The sequence below is a fragment of the Monodelphis domestica genome, chromosome 1, assembly GCF_027887165.1.
Source record: "Monodelphis domestica isolate mMonDom1 chromosome 1, mMonDom1.pri, whole genome shotgun sequence".
Lineage (NCBI taxonomy): Eukaryota > Metazoa > Chordata > Mammalia > Didelphimorphia > Didelphidae > Monodelphis > Monodelphis domestica.
The window spans coordinates 149,498,853-149,516,645 of record NC_077227.1 but is presented as its reverse complement, the minus strand read 5'-3'; the positions used below and the strand labels follow the sequence as shown (position 1 = coordinate 149,516,645).

The 17,793-nt window shown below is 36.4% G+C and overlaps 1 protein-coding gene across 7 annotated transcripts in view; it reads left to right on the top strand.

The window, feature by feature from the left end:
• Positions 1–17,793, top strand: part of RORA (RAR related orphan receptor A) — an 898,340-nt gene that overhangs the window by 857,570 nt on the left and 22,977 nt on the right. For all 7 annotated transcript variants that reach the window (XM_056820205.1, XM_007479516.3, XM_056820207.1 and 4 more), the window contains one exon: positions 1,557–1,642. In XM_056820205.1, the coding sequence (XP_056676183.1) occupies positions 1,557–1,642 (86 nt within the window). The remainder of the gene's footprint in view (positions 1–1,556; positions 1,643–17,793) is intronic.

Sequence of the window (17,793 nt, the reverse complement as noted above, 5' to 3'; positions counted from 1 at the left end):
ACAGGAGGTCAGAATAAGGAGCAGCAGAGAGACTTGGATTCAAGTGTTCTTCTGTGACCTAGAGAGGTGTTGTAATAGTCCCAAGTTTCTATCTTCTTCATGAGGCATCTAGGTGGTACAGTAGATAGAGTGCTGGGCCTGAAATCAGGAAGACCTAAGTTCAACTGTAGCCTCAGGCTCTTCACTAGCTGTGCAGCCCTGGACAAGGCACTTAAACTCTTGTTTACTTCCATTTCCTCAACTACAAAATGGGAATAATAATAGCATCTACCTCAAGGGGTTCTGAGAACCAAATGAGAAGCTTTAAAATGCTACATACAGTGCTTGGCAAACAGTAGGTGCTTTATAAATGCTTATTCCCTTCACTATCCTTTCCCTATAAAATAAAGATAATATTTATACTACCTACCTCCCAGTAGTGTGAGGATCAAATAAGATGACATAAATATGCAAAAAAATGATGTATACTATTATGTACTGTCTATGAAAAGACAACATAGATGGTGTGTATATGTGTGTAGAGAAATGTGGGATTTATGTAAATATGTCATCAGATACATCTTTTGATAGTCAAAATCATGGATTCAATTTAGTGCAAATGGTTACCATGTCTATGACTCAGAAATGTTTTATGTATTTATATATTATTTCTGTTTTATATGTGATCTAAAAAATTCTTTGGAACTAGATATTACTTTGCTTATTTCTTTGTCCTTAGATATGTACTTTTTTAAAAAGCATATTTCCTATCCTGTTGTGCTTTAGAAAGGTACTTTACCTTGTTTTAAGTACTTTGGTATAACATTTTAATTACTTGGTTCATCTTCAAGAGAGGGACTTCTTGAATCACTTGGCAAGAATCAGTGAACACTGAGCTAGAGAATCAGTTTTTAACTTAAATAATCTAATAGCTAAACATTCTACTTGTCAGGGTTCATCATTATTAAAAATATACAGAAAACTATCTGGCTGAAATAGAGCAGCTGATCATCCACATAAATGGATTAATATTTAACACAGCAACATTTTTAAATCAGAAGAAAAAATGAATCAGGGATTCTTAACTCAGTCATACGTATCTTATTAATCATCTGAATTGGTTTATAACATTTCCTACATCGACATGACTTTTGTGAAATGTATTTTCTTCTAGCTGCATAAATGTGACTCTCAGCCAAGACAGATTTATGACCTTTTAAAAATAATGGTGAAGGAATGAGATTGGAGGAAACATTTTAGTATCTGTTTAGCTCTGAGGCCTAAAATGCGAACTCTCCAGTTCTTTAAGGCTTTGAAATGCTGATTCTAGCCTTCTTGTGGGTTCTTAAACACCTTCTCAAATGACCCATTTTAATAACCCGAAAGCTATTATATAACAAGCAGCCATAATTTAGTCCAAGGCTCTAGGGGGACCCTCACAGTTCAGCAATGAATAGTTAATGCAGTATAATGTTTAGCAGGTTATTAGTTTTCACTATACAAATGCTGATCAGGGAACGCTTTTATAAGGTGTTTAAAAGAAAATGTAATTAACTGGTTGCGTGCTTCTGTTGCAGCTCAAATTGAAATTATTCCATGCAAGATCTGTGGAGACAAATCATCAGGAATCCATTATGGTGTCATTACATGTGAAGGCTGCAAGGTAAGCCCCTTTTTTTTGTTTCTGCCTTATTAAAAAAAATAAAATGTAGGATTTAGACTCACAATTTCTGTAAATTCAGCTTCCTGGAATGTTGAAGAATCATTTTTGACACTAAACAGTGAAAAGACATTTAGGTTTGGTGTTAAATTGCAACCATGGTACATATATATTTTTAGCTTCTATAAAGGATGGCTAGAGGAAGCTATTTATTTGGTTGTTGTTTATAGCATTTAATTGGGAGGAGGGGACAGCCCTGGGATGGATTAGAATGATTCAGGCTCAACATTGTTATATGTTTCAGTAAGGAAGTCACCTAAGTTAACTTTGATCTGTTCTTTGATTCTCATTTTACTTCAAAGTATAATCAGATTTGGATTTGCTACATAATTACCTGCATGCTGTCCTACAGATTGAGCTGACCAAGTTAATAGTTAACATTTACGTACCACTTTAATTTAAGGGATAAGTTCTCACTTTGACTCTAAGACTCTAGTAGCTACACTATTTCCCTAAATGGGAAATTTGGAGTGAAAAATTCAGAAGATTCAAACCCCCAAACTTTTTCTTTTCTCAGGTTATTTTTGGGGATTATTTCACAGTTATTAAAATATTACTTTATTATCTGTCTTTATAATTCACTTATTTTGGAGAAACAATTGTACAACATGGAAAGTTCTTAGATTTAGACTCAGGGCACGTATTCAGATCTCATCTCTTCACCTTAATACTTATGTAGTGATTTAAACTCTCTGGGCATTATTTTTTTTCATCTGTATAATGGCCATATTGGATTAAATATGCTCTAAGATAGATCCCTTCTTGCTCTAAATATGTGGTCCCATAAGAGTATTGATCATTAGCATTACCCCTCTCTCTCTCTCTCTCTCTCTCTCTCTCTCTCTCTGTTTCAGATTCTTTATACTCTTTTCCTACCACCAATAGACTTGTTCTTTTTTCTATACTTGAAAAAAAATAATCAGTTTATTTCTAAGAACATCTGAGGTGATTTTTTTTCCATTTAAAACTGAAAAATAAGACCCTGAGAATTCAGATAGAACAGAGGCAAAGAAAAACAGGAAAATATATTGAATAATGCATGGTTTTCTTTAGCCCTGGTCTCTGTGTTATCATATTTAAATCCTGGTTTTGTGAGTGTGGACTAGCCAATTCAGTTGCCTGTGGGTAGTTTCCTTATCTTTAAAATGTAAATAATATTACTCCTACCACCTTTTTCACAGATGGTTATGAAGAAAGCACTATATAAATTATAAAGTACTTTGTAGATATATGCTGTCATTATTACAATTTTCATCATGAGGAAGTATACAGATTCATATATCAAGACAAATAAAATTAAAATTATTTTGGTGAAAGTGTCCCTTTTGGCTGAATTATCCAGGAGGTCCTCCCAGTAATCTATTTAACTGCCATCAGAGTTTTACCATTTTTGTATTTGTGCTTTATAATGACGAGTAAGTGTTACATTCTTTGGTGAAACCTGTTGAGCTTTCTCCATAATGCCTGGATAGCATTTCTAACAGAAGTGGATTTTCTGACAGGTGTGTTCTTGGGGATTAAAAAAGGACTTTGAGGTAGCTGCATATATAAGTAGTAGCCTTCATATCACTTGGTTGTTCTGGATTAACTAAACTGAAGGCAAGTGTGCTCCTCTTTTCCTTACTCCAAAGAAAAATTTCTCTAGGATTGATATCACAAAAATGTTGCTTTGGGTCTATATGAAGATTACTTCACAGCATACATTTTCTCCTCCCCCACAAAACCTTGAGACTAGAGAAAATGAAGCATAGTCATGAGAGGTGTCGGATGTGGCCCCCAGAGACCTATTTGATCATTGGCAATTCACAAAACCTTTCTGAGCCTCTTTTCTTTTATCCAAAAAATGGGATCATCATCCTTGCATGCCCTTCCTCATAAGGCTCTATAGAAAGTGCTTAGTAAATCTTAAAGACCTATATAACTGTAAAAGGTTTTTTAATTGTTATAATTCTTGATAAACAAATTAAAATGGAAAACTGAAACAACTGCTAAAGAAAAGCAAAAAAAACTAACTTTATCTGAAGTATAACATATACTTATTATATAGTATACATATATACTTTATATGAAGTTTAAATATATAACTATATATGCTTAGCTATCAGATAATGAAGGTAAAACTTACATTATTAATCAATCCCATTCTACCATCTTCAGTTTCTTTTTCTCTGTTTACTCCTTTCCCATCACAAATAGACTTGCTCTTCGTTCTTTTATGCATGAAAAAAAAAAAACACTTTTCATGACCCTGCCATATATAATATAGCTATCATCAACCATCCATTTATCTTTCATCTATTCACAAGGGGCATAGAGAGGCACCTCTAGTTAAAGTAACTGATAAAATGCTGAACTCTGATAGAGAAAAGAAAACCTAAATTCACTTCCAAATTGGGTATCCTCTGGAAAAGTCACTCTTGTGCCTCAGTCTCCTCATCTATAAAATGAGAAGAGTAGACCTACTGACAAGTGAGGTCCCTTTCTAGCTCTGTCTCTGATATCTGAAACTATATAATAATGGGATTTGATCCTATCATTGTATATAAACAATTCTCCCAATGACCTTATCTTAGTTCTTATCCTCCTCCAACTTTTTATTGCATTTAACATTATTGACTACGCCATTCTCTTGGCTTCTGTGAGAATAGTTTTAGGGGGTTTTCCCTTCTAATTCAGCCTAGACCTCATTCTCCTTCACTGGTTTACCTTTCTCATCCCATTCCAAAGTATGCAATTCCCCCTAAATCTCTGCCTGTTACTTTCTTCTCTGTCTACCCTCTCTTAATGATCTCCTGTCCCATCGTTTCAGTTAGCACCTCTATCCAAATGTCTCTCTTGTCAATACATCTAATCCCATTCTCTACCCTGAGCACCAGGCCCCATTTCCAGGTGCCTTCTAACTCTCACCACCTGAATGTTCTGCCAACTTCTCAAACTAAAAATGTTCATAAATGAACTCCTTATCTATACCACCTATCAGAGAAAAAAGTCTGCCTCTCCTGTCAACTCATTTGTTTCTGTTGGTGGTGCCACCATTTTCCCAGCTGCTCCCACAGGTTCAAACCTTAGAACCATCTTTGACCCTTCTTCCCAACCACCACATCCAATCAGTTGTCTATCCCTATGTATATTCTGCTTAAACAATATCCCTCTTTATTCACATTCTCTTATCATCTCTTCATAGACTATTTTAGTGGCATCCTTCTTGGTCTCCCTGCCTTTAGTATTCCCTTTATCCAATATAAACTTCTTCATAAAATAGTTGAATCTGTCTTTGTCATTCCCTTGTTCAAAACCCTAAGTGCCTCTATTTCTAATGAGATAATTTGCAGTTTTCTTTGTGTATCATTTAGATCTTCCACAGGCCTAGTAGACAGAGCACCAGACCTTTTAAAGTGCTTATCATAGTGCCTAGTATAGGGTAGGTACTTAATAAATGCTTATTCCACCTTCCTTTCCTCCTATCTAAATAAATATAATAGATTTAGAAGTAAACAAATAACTTCCACATAATAGAATAAAATATCTTTGGAAGGTTCTTAGAATATATCTAACAAGGGAAAAAAGGGAATAAAATTCTTGTTTGTATAAGCAAGCCTTTTTTTTTTTAAGTTTTCCTACTTTAAATACTACCTTGAGAAGCTCTGGGAATTAGAGAGCCTATTCATTGTTTGGATTTGTTTCTTAAGAAGCAAAGGAACCATTACACATTTTATTATAGTTTTATTTGCATAGGACTTACATGCAAGCACTAAGTGTGGCAATACTTTGGGGAGATATTCTGTTCTTTTGTTCAAATGTAATCCTTGCCTCATGGCCTGCTGCTGCTCTTTCTTTGCTATTTTAGCTGCAGATGTCCGTCTTCCTTGGAAAATGCCATGAACCTCATATTTAATTGACGTTTGATAGTTTAAAATATTGCTCTCTGATATCAGAGAAAAGATCGAACTTTCATTATTTGGCAAGTACTGTGGGAAATGAAAAGACATATATGATACAGTGACCATCCTATGAAAGCTTATATTCTAATTGATAGAAAATGATAATCATACATATAATAATGGTGACCATTTCATAATTTTAAAAAATATAATAAGCAACATGGTATAGTGACTAAAGAGCTATCCTTAGAGTCAAGGAGATCTTGGTTCAAATCCCACCTCTGATATATACTATCTTTGTGACAGAGCAAGTCACTTCATCTTTAATCTCCAGACAACTGAGACTATAAGTTTTAGGTCAATTGCTATTCTACCTAGGTAAGAGGATATTTCTTCATTGGGAATTGGGAATTCTCTGCACCAATAGGTCCAGAAATGCATAGAGATATGAACATAGAAATATCAAAAAAGATGTCAAAATGTAGATATTCATCCCATTATTGCCAAACAAGAGAAACTGATCTCTACACATACATACAATATCAAGCCCCTTATGATCTCATTTTTGTCCCCATAACTCCCCTGAAGCCACCTTCTTTCGTTTATTATCACCAAATCTAATTAATTTATTTTCAGCCCTCCTTGATTTCTCTATAGCATTTTTGCCTGACAACAATTCTCTTATCATTTCTTTCCTTGGCTTTTGTGATTGCATTCTCACTGTACTCTCTTCCTTCTATCTCCCTTTGCCTAAATATGATGTCCCACAAAACTCTCTCTTTGGCTGTCTTCTCCTTATTTATTTGACTCTCTTCCCAAGTAATCTCTCCTGTTCTCATGAGGCTCTTTATCACTTTTGTGCAAATGATCTGCAGACATAGAATTTTAACCTTAATGTTAGTGGAATTTTGAATATTGGTTCAATGGAAGGGCAGTGATCTAATCTAGTCAAATTTGGAGAGTCCCATCAAGTTTGCCTACAAAGTAATAAAGTTTTGGCTTTAGAAGTTCTCAGGCAGTTAAGGTAGACAATGGGGTTAGTTGGCCAAGAGTTAAATATGAAGAGGAAAATGCACTGAATTACTTTTGGGAAATTGCAAAACTTTTTTATTACCTTAAGCTTCCTTGAAAGCAAAAATTCACATTTTTAATACTAATGTTACACTTTTGATGTTGAATATTAGCTGTGTTTGAGAAATTTAAAATGAGTATCACACAAAAGGTAATGGAAAAAACACATCATGGGTGTATTGCCATTGAGAAACTCTGAAGAAGAAAGGAGTAAAAGACATCATCAAAGAAATACAAGGTAAAAAACAAAAATGGACTGGTTACATGACAGGAACGAAGGGCAACAGGTAGACAGGCAGTCCTCCCTCCCTTTGTACCCTTGCAGTATCAGAAGAAAGAGTCCTGTTCATTGATTAAAACTATGTGTCAGAGCATGAGCCCAGGATTTAGCCCAGGGGAAAATATGGACAAGATTTACAGGGTATGGGCAGGCACAGATGGATTGAGATCTACATTGTGAAAAAGAATTCCAGTCATTGAAATAGCATATCTATTTGAGAGAGCAATTGTCAAGAATCAAATACTATGCTGTAGAATTCTTATGATTCATATTAATGTAGTGAGTAACCATATTAAGGAAATTCTTGGTCCTTGAAGTATTAAAATACTAGTCATGCAAGACAATTACAGCAGTAAAGAGAAGGTAATCCCATGCTGAGAACTTCTAGAAAAGCAATGATGAAAACAAACTTGGTGAAATATTTATTCAAGAAGAAAGTAGAATACAACCAGACTCCTGATATGTATGCAGAAGTGATCTATGGACTGTGTGGACTGGAGGATGCTAAGCCAGGAGCCTTTTCCTCACACCTCCAAATCTGAAATAAAAGTACTGGCTTGTGAATACATTTAATATTAAAAAAATAAGCCTTTAGATCCAAGAGGATTTGTTTTTTACATTGACTGAAAATCTTTTCAAGAATGACTCAAATATTACTGAATTTCTTTTGAAACATTGATGCTGATAAATACTAGGGTACTCCACAACTGAAAGTGAAACATTTATCTTGGGAGAAAAAAGAACAATTAGATTTTCATTTAGCTTATCTGGTATTACATTTCTTAGCTCTGCAAGGCCCAGTTGATCAGGACATTAGGGTTTCATAATTACGTTGTTGGTCTTACTCCTAAAGACTTAGGAATAGATTGTTCTTTTGACAAATATCTATTGAATATCTGCTATAGGTACGACTCTTTATTTCATCTAAGAGACTCTTTGGAGGCCTTAGAAGCAAGAGTTGGTACTACTTCTACATTGTAAATAAAATAGCTTTGTAATAAAAGAATATAATCCTTTTTTAAGAGAAAATGTGTAAATTAACCTGGTGTCATTTATCTAGAAGAAAATAATTCCCAAGCAATAGAGTAGTAATCATTTTAATAGCTAGCCTTTATGTAGCACTAATGTTTACAAAGTATTTTAAATGTTAATTAGTTGGATATTCACAAAGAACCTATGAGGCAGATGCTATTGTTATCCCTATTTTACAGATGAAAAAACTGAGGCTAAAAGAGGTAAAATTATTTTCCCAAGGTCACATAGATAATAAGTTTCTGAGGGAAAATTTGACCTCAGGCCTTTAAATCAGCTTGTTGTTCAGAAAAAAAGATGAAAATTCAGAGTAGTGGATAGAGTGCTGGGTTCTAGTGCTACCACATTGGCTCTGTGACCTTTGAAAGTCATTTAACCTCACATTGACTCTAATAACTAAGACCATAAATTTCAGAAAAGACCCTGATCTGCTTTGGTAAGAGGAAGTGCCTCACTGGGAGCTCCCTCACTATTGAAATTAGAAGTAGATTAAATATTGTTATTGTGAAATAAATAGGAGAGGAGCTAAAGTGCTTGTAGGAAATGCTATATAAATGTCAGCTTTCACTATTATTAGTATTATTCATCAAGACCCCACTAAAGGCTTCTTCCCAAGCCTTCTCATAATGTGGAGTTGACTCTTGGCTCAACAAAGCCATGAAGTGGTCCATAAGCCCTGGAAAGAACTCTGAGTCTGCTGGAGTCAGAATCTGAGTTCAAATCTCACCCCTGATGCTTATTACCTGTGTGATCTTGGATACTTAATGTCCCATGGCCTTGGTTTCTTCATGTGTAAAATAAGAACTAAAAAGCCTCTGAGATGGTCTCTTTCAGCTCTGGGCCTTTGACTAGCAGACATCTCAGGGGGCAAAGACTTTGAGTACCATGCCAGGATAGGCTGGCATAGTAGGTAGAGTGCTCACCTTGGAGCCGAGGAAGAACTGGGCTCATGCCCTGACACAATTGGCTGTCAATCCATGGGCAAGTTATTTAATTTCCTATTTGTTATTTTCAATCATTTAATTTCTTAGCATTCCCAGGCAACTCTTAAAGACTACTATTGACATTATAGATATCACTAGCATCTTAGGACAGAAGGCTCCTGGTCCAGGAGAAAAAAAAATTATTTAGAAGTAAAGACCCTGTCCATGAAAGTCCTACTTGAGACATGGATATTAATTTTTTTATTGGAATTTCTGAAATTTTCCTAGTATTCTGAGACTCATGTCAGGTTTTCAGGTTTTCCTTCCAATTTTGCTATATTCATGGTCAGTATCAAGTCCTTATTTTTATCTTGAAGTTCAGTTTCCTAAAAAATATTAGGTCAGACATTTTAAATAAATATTATATTTTGTAGGAAGGGCAGCAGGGATGTTATTGTGTCCTTTTGAGTTCAAAAGTGTCAATTCCAATTTTTAAAATAAGTACACTAAAGAGTAATGAGAAGAAATTTGTTGGTTCAGCTAAAGCTTCCAGTTTCCTGATGATTCACACTCAGGAGGAATATTTTCACCCCATAATTTGTCTCAGATTGGTTCATTTTTCAGTGAAATTCAATGACTGCCTCTTTTTTTCAATTTGTGAAAAATTCGAGGCCCACAATCAGGTACTCATTTGGTTTAGACCTTTCTGTAGCTCTCTACAGTCAAAAATGACCATCACACTTGCTGACTGGGACAAAAGAAGTCAGTTATAATTGCGTATCAGAATATACACAGTATTCTACTGGGAGGGGCAGCCTTTCTTAGAGCTGGAAAATATTCAAAGGATGCCACATTTTTATTACTGGTATCATGTGCAGCTATTAAGACTATACTAGCAAATTTTTGCAAACAAGGTGATTGATAGTGTCCAAAGCAAATTCAAGAAACTGAAACCTATCTGCCTCTTTTCTTTGAATTCTGCTGGTCCAATCAAGTATACTGGCCCCATTATTATTCTCCAAGGCTTGCTATTCCCTCCTAATTTTTTACTGTTTCTCCTGACATTCCTTTTCTCTGCTTTCTCCCTCTTTATATTTCATCACTCTCTCTAAAATCAATCTAGTGTTTTTATTTTCCGTTACCAGGTAATTAGCCATTAGCTAAAAGAATTTTGACTATCACTTATGTCAAAATGTTTTGCCAAAAATATTTGTTCTTCCTAAGTCATATTCTTGAAAGAAAGGTCCCAAATGAATGACTGCAAAATGGCATCTTTTTAGATTTTATTTCCCTTTTTTGGTAGTAATAGAGTATGGAAACCTATTTGGAGGGGGTGAAGGAGGTAAAAATGTCCCCATTCCCAAATTCCTAATTGTTAGTTGCCAGTAATACTGCAAAATTTAATGATTCGTGTAAGCATATGAGTATTCACAATAAATCACAGAGTTATGAATAAGTCATGGTTGTCAAAAGGAAATGTGTAGCCATTCCAAACCGTCTGCCATTAGAATGCATCGAGGCAGCTGTCAGCTGTTTTCTTGTAATTAAACAGCCAATGAGCAGCTAATTAAGACATATGTGTATACAGAAGTGGAAGTGGGTATGTTAATGAACTGTAGGAATCAATTCATTAACTGAAAATTGTCAAAAGACCAAACATCAGCTCAGCATTTCAGCCTCTGCTGATCTGAAGAGGGAGCATACAAAGGATGAGCCAGTGACACCAGCCAAGCCCCACTCAGTTGCATGCCCTAAGATTCTCTAGCAGCATCAATCAACCTGATTCTGCAGCATTTAAGGCTGGGTGTCTTACAGATACAAATGGTGGAAACTATCAGTGACACTGATAAGAAAAGCTATTGACATTTCAAAGGTTTTCTTTAAGCTAGCACGAAAGAATCTTTCTGCCCATTTCAGAAAACTAATATTCTGAGCATCACAAAATAGGTAGTGCTCAAGGTCAGAAGCAAGAAACAGGACTGGGACAACTGACAAAACCTGAATGTTTCCCTTTTTTAGCTGTTCATTGAAAGTGTTGTATTGTTTTTCTCTTTTGACGTCAATGTGCGAAATGTATTAATTAACTATCCTCTACTTTCCAGTGGTCCAAGACTAACAAGTTCTTAGAATAATGTTGGATAGACCTACCAATAAATCAACAAACACTTATTAAATAACCTGATAGAATTGTAGAAGAACTTAATGAAACAAAAAGGAAATGAATGGAAGACATTTTTGACATGCTAAAAGTGGGAAGCAAATGTAATATAAACTGTTAGTGTAGCATTAGTGAAAAGAATCCTGCACTGGAACTTTGGGTACCTTAGTTTTAGTCCTGTATTCTGTAATTAAGTATTTTAGAAGTATTCCTCATTTCTCTCTGAGATTCAGATATCTCATTTACAAAGTGAAGTGATTACATTAGATACTTTCAGAGATTCTTCTTAGGTCTAAGATTCTGTGATCCTGTAAAATAAACATTAGAAAACATAGAAAGCAAGTCTCTTTTAAAAAGCAGTTAGGAGCGGACTCGTAAGGGATAGAAGTTCTTTATGGAAAACTAACACAGATTTCTTAGCAGTGCGTTGTTTTATAATCCCCAACTGTTCCTTTGTTATAGAGTTGGTAGAAGGGACAGATAAGTCATTGTCACTTTAAGTAGTTTTTATTCTTCTTTGGTGCTGCCCTGAGAAGCTACAAGATCGCCATACTCCATGATTCTGCGTTATAAGACATTAGACCATTGGTCAAGGCTCACCAAAATTGTACCCACATAGTTCTGTATCTTTTTAACATTAGTAATGTACTTTATTAAAATAGCCCATCTCAAGCAAAATTGAAATGTGTTCCAATGTTAATTGTTTACAACAAATAAAAGCCTGAAGATGCATATTCCTGTTTACCTTAGCAAAATTTTGGCAGTTACCCATGGGAAAACTCTCTGTAACATTTTAATCTTGAAATGGAGAAATTGAGGCAGAAGAAACTTGTTACTTAAGGATCACCTATTTTTCACCATTCCTCTTTACTGGGTTATGAATGCCTTCCCACTCTCCTCTACCCTTCCCTTCAGCTTATATGTACTGCTCCAACTTCTGGATTTGGGGCTTTTGAGACCACTCTAGAATTTTCTTTCAGCTGCCAGCATACTTCCCTGAGGGAATTTTCCCCCTCTTTGCTGAGTCTATCAAAAATCTTGTCATCTTCTTTTCTCACCTGTTTTCTTGTGTTTGAACAGCTCACTTTCTAACTCTTTGTCCCCTATGACTCTATAAGGAAGGTCCAGCCCAACACAAGATTGTTTCTCACTATTCTAAGATTTTTTGTTTTCATTTGTCTTTTAAGAAGTCACTTCTGGGGGGCAGCTGGGTGGCTCAGTGGATTAAAAGCCAGGCTAGGTTCAAATCTGGCTTCAGACACTTCCTAGCCGTGTGACCCTGGGCAAGTCACTTAACCCCCATTGCCTAGCCCTTACCACTCTTCTGCCTTGAAACCAATATACAGTATTGACTCAAAGACAGAAGGTAAGTGTTTAAAAAAAAAAGAAGTCACCAGTGATCTGCTTTCGGAACAACACTGTTAACGTAAAATTCTGGCTTCAGTTGCTAGGCTGTTCTGTTGCTAAAAATTTCTGACAGTTGATTATTGCTAACAAATGAATTACTTTATAACCCCTTTTGGGGGAGGGTTTGGGAACAAGGGGAGATACTATAGTGTAAGAGAACTAGTTTTTATCTTTATTTATATACCAGCACTTGTAGGATTGCACATTTAGAACCAAAAGGAGCCTCAGAAGTCATTTAAACCATCCCTTTATTTTGGAGATGGAGATCCTGAGTCCTAGAAGTGTTGAATGTCTTAATGAAGGCTATAAGTGGTAGATATGGAATTCTATGAGGTCTTCTAACAGTATTTTGTTCATTCCAATGAACCATCAGGCAGTAATGTGAAAAGAACAGTGGCTCCAGAGTCAGGGCATCCAAGTTCAAATCCCTTCTCTGTGTACTCCTTGTATAACTATAGGAGGAAAGATAACTTAAACTTTCTGGGACTCAGTTTCTGTTCTGCAAAATTTGTGGATGTTGGGCTAGAGAGCCTCTGAGGCCCCTTCCAGCTTTAGATCTATAATAATTTGTGATCACAGACATCCAAATGTGTATTGTCTCCTTCAATATAGTGCTTTTTCAAGACTATATCTATGCTTTAAAAATCATTGAAATAATGCCTACAATTGCTCTCAGGGTGAATTTGATTTTTGGAAAAACAGCTAAAAATTGTTAGGGGCCAAATCTGGTAAACAGTATGGATGACCAATTAAGCTATTAATATTCAGGTCTAAACAGCAACTTATAATAGCTATAAAGTAATGAGACTGATTTGGTCCTGTGGGTCCTGTGACTCATAAACCAGCTCTGACAGCAGTTCCAAAAGAGTAGTTTAAAAAATGTTTGGACTAACGACAACATCATTGCAATAAATGTTTGGACTTCTGGGACAACTTTAAGACAACTCTCTTTTTAATAATAGCTTGCTAGACTTTTAGGTTTATAAAGCACCCTCCTCATAATCATATGAAGTAACCAAATGAGTGTTACTACATGATACAAAATTAGCAAGAGTTCTTAGTCAGAGGACCTGGGTGCAAATCCTGCATCAAATGTTTACTTCCTCTGTAACCTTGAAAAAGGTTCCTTCACTTCCCTGAGCCTCAGATTCCTTTTATTTGTTTGTTTGTTTGAAATCCTTACCTTATGACTTGGAACCAATACAAGTATTGGTTCCAAGGCATAAGAGTGGTAAGGGCTAAGCAATTGGGGTTAAGTGACTCACTCAGGTCACACAACTAGGAAAGTCTGAGGTCAGATTTGAACTCAGGACCTCCTGTCTCCAGGCCTGGCTCTTAATCCACTGAGTCACCTCACTACTCCAAGTTTCTTTATCTTTAAAAAGAAGCATTTGAACTGAATGACTTCTAAGGGCCTTTCTAGTTCTTTTTTATCCCCTTTTGACAGATAAGGGAACTAAGGCTTTGAGAGATTAAAAGATTTCTCTATCACATAGCTAGTCAATGATGGACCAAGTTTTCTGAGAGGAAAGAGGAGAGGGGAAGAGAGAGGAGAGGGGAGGGGAGGAGCCACTGAATCATAGATTTAGCCCAGGAAAAGATCCTAGCCAGAGTCTAATCTAGAACCTTCCGTCTTACTGAGTTAACAGCAGTCTGAGGAGGTTCAGAATCTTGTCTAGGGTAGCAAACAGGCTGTATATACCTGTCTGTATATCTACTAAAGTCTTACTGAGTTGCCTCATACTGGGGAGAAAGGTGCAAATGGAAGAGAAGGTCTCTCAAAGCTGTGCTGGGGAAACATAAGTTCTGATGCAGTCTGTTGAGCTAGAAAGAAAGGCTTTGTATATGGGTTTGGTGATGATCCTCCAACAATAACCTACAGTGTAGCTTAACAAAACTCAGTAAGGCTCATCTTTAGGTTGGCCACGGGGTGATCACCCTGACCACAGCCACTCTTGAAGATCATTTGTTGAATTATAGAGGGAGATGTTAGAGGAGTGTGTGAAGAGAGTGAAGACTCATCTTCTTGAGTTCAAATCTGGCTTCAGACACTTCCTAGGTGTGTGATCCTGGGTAAGTCACTTGACCTTGTTTGCCTTGATATAGTGACTATATGTGGACATTATCATGAAAAGAATATAACCAGAGGTTCTCTATATCTACCAATAATTTTTTAAAAGATTAGATGGTGGTATAAATTCTAGTTCACACTCTATGGCAGTCCACATTTTGGCTCTCTCTGCTAGTTCCTATGCTGCTGAAAGAAAGAATGGTTATGTTGTTGTTGTTCAGTTGAGTCTGATTCTTCATGACCCCAGAGACCACAGTGTCCATGGGCTTTTCTTAGCAAAGGTATTGGAGTGTTTTGCCATTTCCTTCTCCAGTGGATTAAGACAAACAAGTTAAGTGACTTGACCAAGGTCACATAGATAAGTGTCTGATTCTAGATTTGAACTCAGTTCTTCTGACTCAAGGCCCATTGTTCTATGTTCTGTTCCACCTAGCTGCCTCCCTTGTTTGTAGTAACCACTTAATAAATGTTGGATTGAATTAAACAAAGACACCAAGCTGCCTCACAGAGCTGGTACCCTATCTTCTGAACCAAATAGCTGCCTCTGGCAATGTGTATAATATAAAGGACTTGGAGTCAGAAGAGGTCTGAATCTCAGCTCTGACATTTGTCAACTTTGTGACCATATATAAATCACTTTAATCCCTCTGAACCTTAGTTTCCTCATCTCTAGAAATATATACTAGCTATTTCTAAAGACTGTGTTAAAGAAAGAGCTATGTAAAATGTAGAATGCTATAGAAATGGTGGAGGAAGGTGTCACTGTAGATAACATGCTACCAGGACCTCATTGGATTTCTAAGAATTTCTCATTATATATTTTCCTTCTTTCCTCATGATAAACATAAAACCAATCCACATACAACTGTGAATATTGAGCTACCTTATAGGTACTAGACACAATGATCATTTCTGGGATTGACATAAAATATAAGACCTGCCCTTTGGTGTTGATAGCCTTCAGGAATTACTGTGGTGAGCCTTCTCAAACTTATTTAGGCTGGCTCTCAGAGGACAGACAGAGAGAGCATCTGTAGACCAAACTTACCTTCTGGTAGGGGAAACTATATTAGTAGGTATTAAGAGCTAAATTGAGTTCTAGAGCTCAAAAAGGACAGAGAACTCTGTACTACTGTAGAGACAATGTTCTATCACTATTTAGAAGAGATAATGATCACTGGAAGGCTGGTGTGAAGAGGAGGGTATGAAGACTGAACAGGAAAGACTTGGTGGAGGAAGCCAGTCAGTGTTCACTTGCAAAAAGCTGTTCCTAAGGTAGCAAGGGCTTGCATGTTGACCTTATGTGATTTTAGTTACCTTTGGCATTTCATGGTATAGCAGGACATATACTATAATTTGCCTTGGCTCTTAAATCCATCCCCTTTTGGGGGATTATGTATTCCCCAATGGAATTATATATTCCCCAAAGGATATCCATGAATTTGTGCTTAGAGTAAGCACGTACGGTGGTCATTTTCCCACACTACACTACTGGTTTCCTTAAAAGACTGCCTTCTCCTTTATCTATTATCTTCCAACTTCTACCATTATCCTTTGTATGAGTGGATTATATATCTTGCTGATATCAAAACCACCTCCTCTGCTTCTCTGAGCATCAAGAAATTTCCTCTAGGTACATTATAATTAAAAACCGCAAAGGGCTGAGGAAGTCTACCAACATCATTATTCTGCCAAGACACTGAGTACTAAGAGTTCAGGTACCATCTAGATGGAGGAACAGGTAGATGGTAAAATGGATAATGCTGTATCTGAAATCAAGAAGACTTATCTTCCTAAATTCAAAGCTGGGCTCAGACACTGTCCAACTGTATGGTCCTGAGCAAGTCACTTGACTCCATTTGCCTCAGTTTCCTCATTTTTAAAATGAGCTGGAGAAGAAAATGGCAGATCACTCCAGAGGTTTTGCCAAGAACAAATGAAGTCACAAAGAATGGGACACAATTAAACAATACCATTTAGATATACAGGGTAAAGGATCTTGATAAGTACAGACCTAGACTTAGTTATTATGCTTCTGAGTAATACTGTGACCTTGGGCAAAAATTTTCCCCCTGGGCTTTAGTTTCCTGATCTGGGAAGTGAGGGGAGAAAATTGATTTCAATTCAACTTACATTTAATTAGTGTATATATGTTATCTTCCAGTTCTAACATTCGTTGTATATTTGCCATTCCCCCAAGTGCCCCCAAACTAAAAACCTAGGTGTCATCCTCAACTACTTGTTCCCTCTTACCCTTAGTCCCATCTATTGCCAAAGTCTTTAATTTTTCCCTTTGTAGCATCTCTTACATAAACCCCTTCTTTCCTCTGATACTGCCACCATTTTAATATGGACCTTCATCACCTCAAATAGCCAATAAATATTTATTAAGTAGTCAATAAATGTTTGTGCCAGATAGCTAAAATGAGTTCTGTTTGAAGAGCTGGTGAGAAAAATATAAAAAAGGAAAGACAGTCCCTACCCTCTAGGAGCTTACAATCCATTGGGGAAAGATAACTATGCTAATTGCTTTTAGATATTATCTTATTTGATCAATAGCAAGCAGTAGCTTACTAATTGGTCTGACTGCCACAAGTTGCTCCCCTGTTCCCCTGCTCTCACCCTGATCAGATTTACAAATAATAAAACCCTCTTTTTGGCCTTTATAGCCTATTCTCTCTCCCTCTCCCACCCTCCTCCTCCCCCCACTTTCTACAGGAAGTCTTTCTGAGTCCCCCTTACTTCAAGTACTTTGCCTGTGTTGATGATTTCCCATTCATTCTATATATGGTTCTTTTGTACATAGTTGTTTTCATATTGCCTACCCCATTAGACTGTGAGCTCCTTAAGAACTGTCTTTTGTCTTTCTTTGTATCCCTAGGGTTTAACATAGTGGTTGGCACATAATGGGCACTTAATAATTGTTTATTGACTGTTTAATTAAAGGCCAGGAAAAAGAAGTGATCCTGATTGAAAAGTCAGTAATCATCTAATTCACTACCTCATTTTATGGATGAAGAAACTGATATCCAGACCATTGAAATGACTTATCCAAAGCTGAACTAAATAAATGAGCTCAAAGGAGCAGGGACACTCTCAGTGCTATTTCTGGGACCCAAGCCAACCATAATTTCCGATGTTGAGTTAGCTTTTAGCCTTTGGAAATCATAGAAAAGTATTTTCATTTTTGGTGTGTTTTTTTTTTGCAATAAATATCTTAGAAATCTGCAGAAAACATAGGTGAATGATCAATTTACTTCCATTTCTTTTC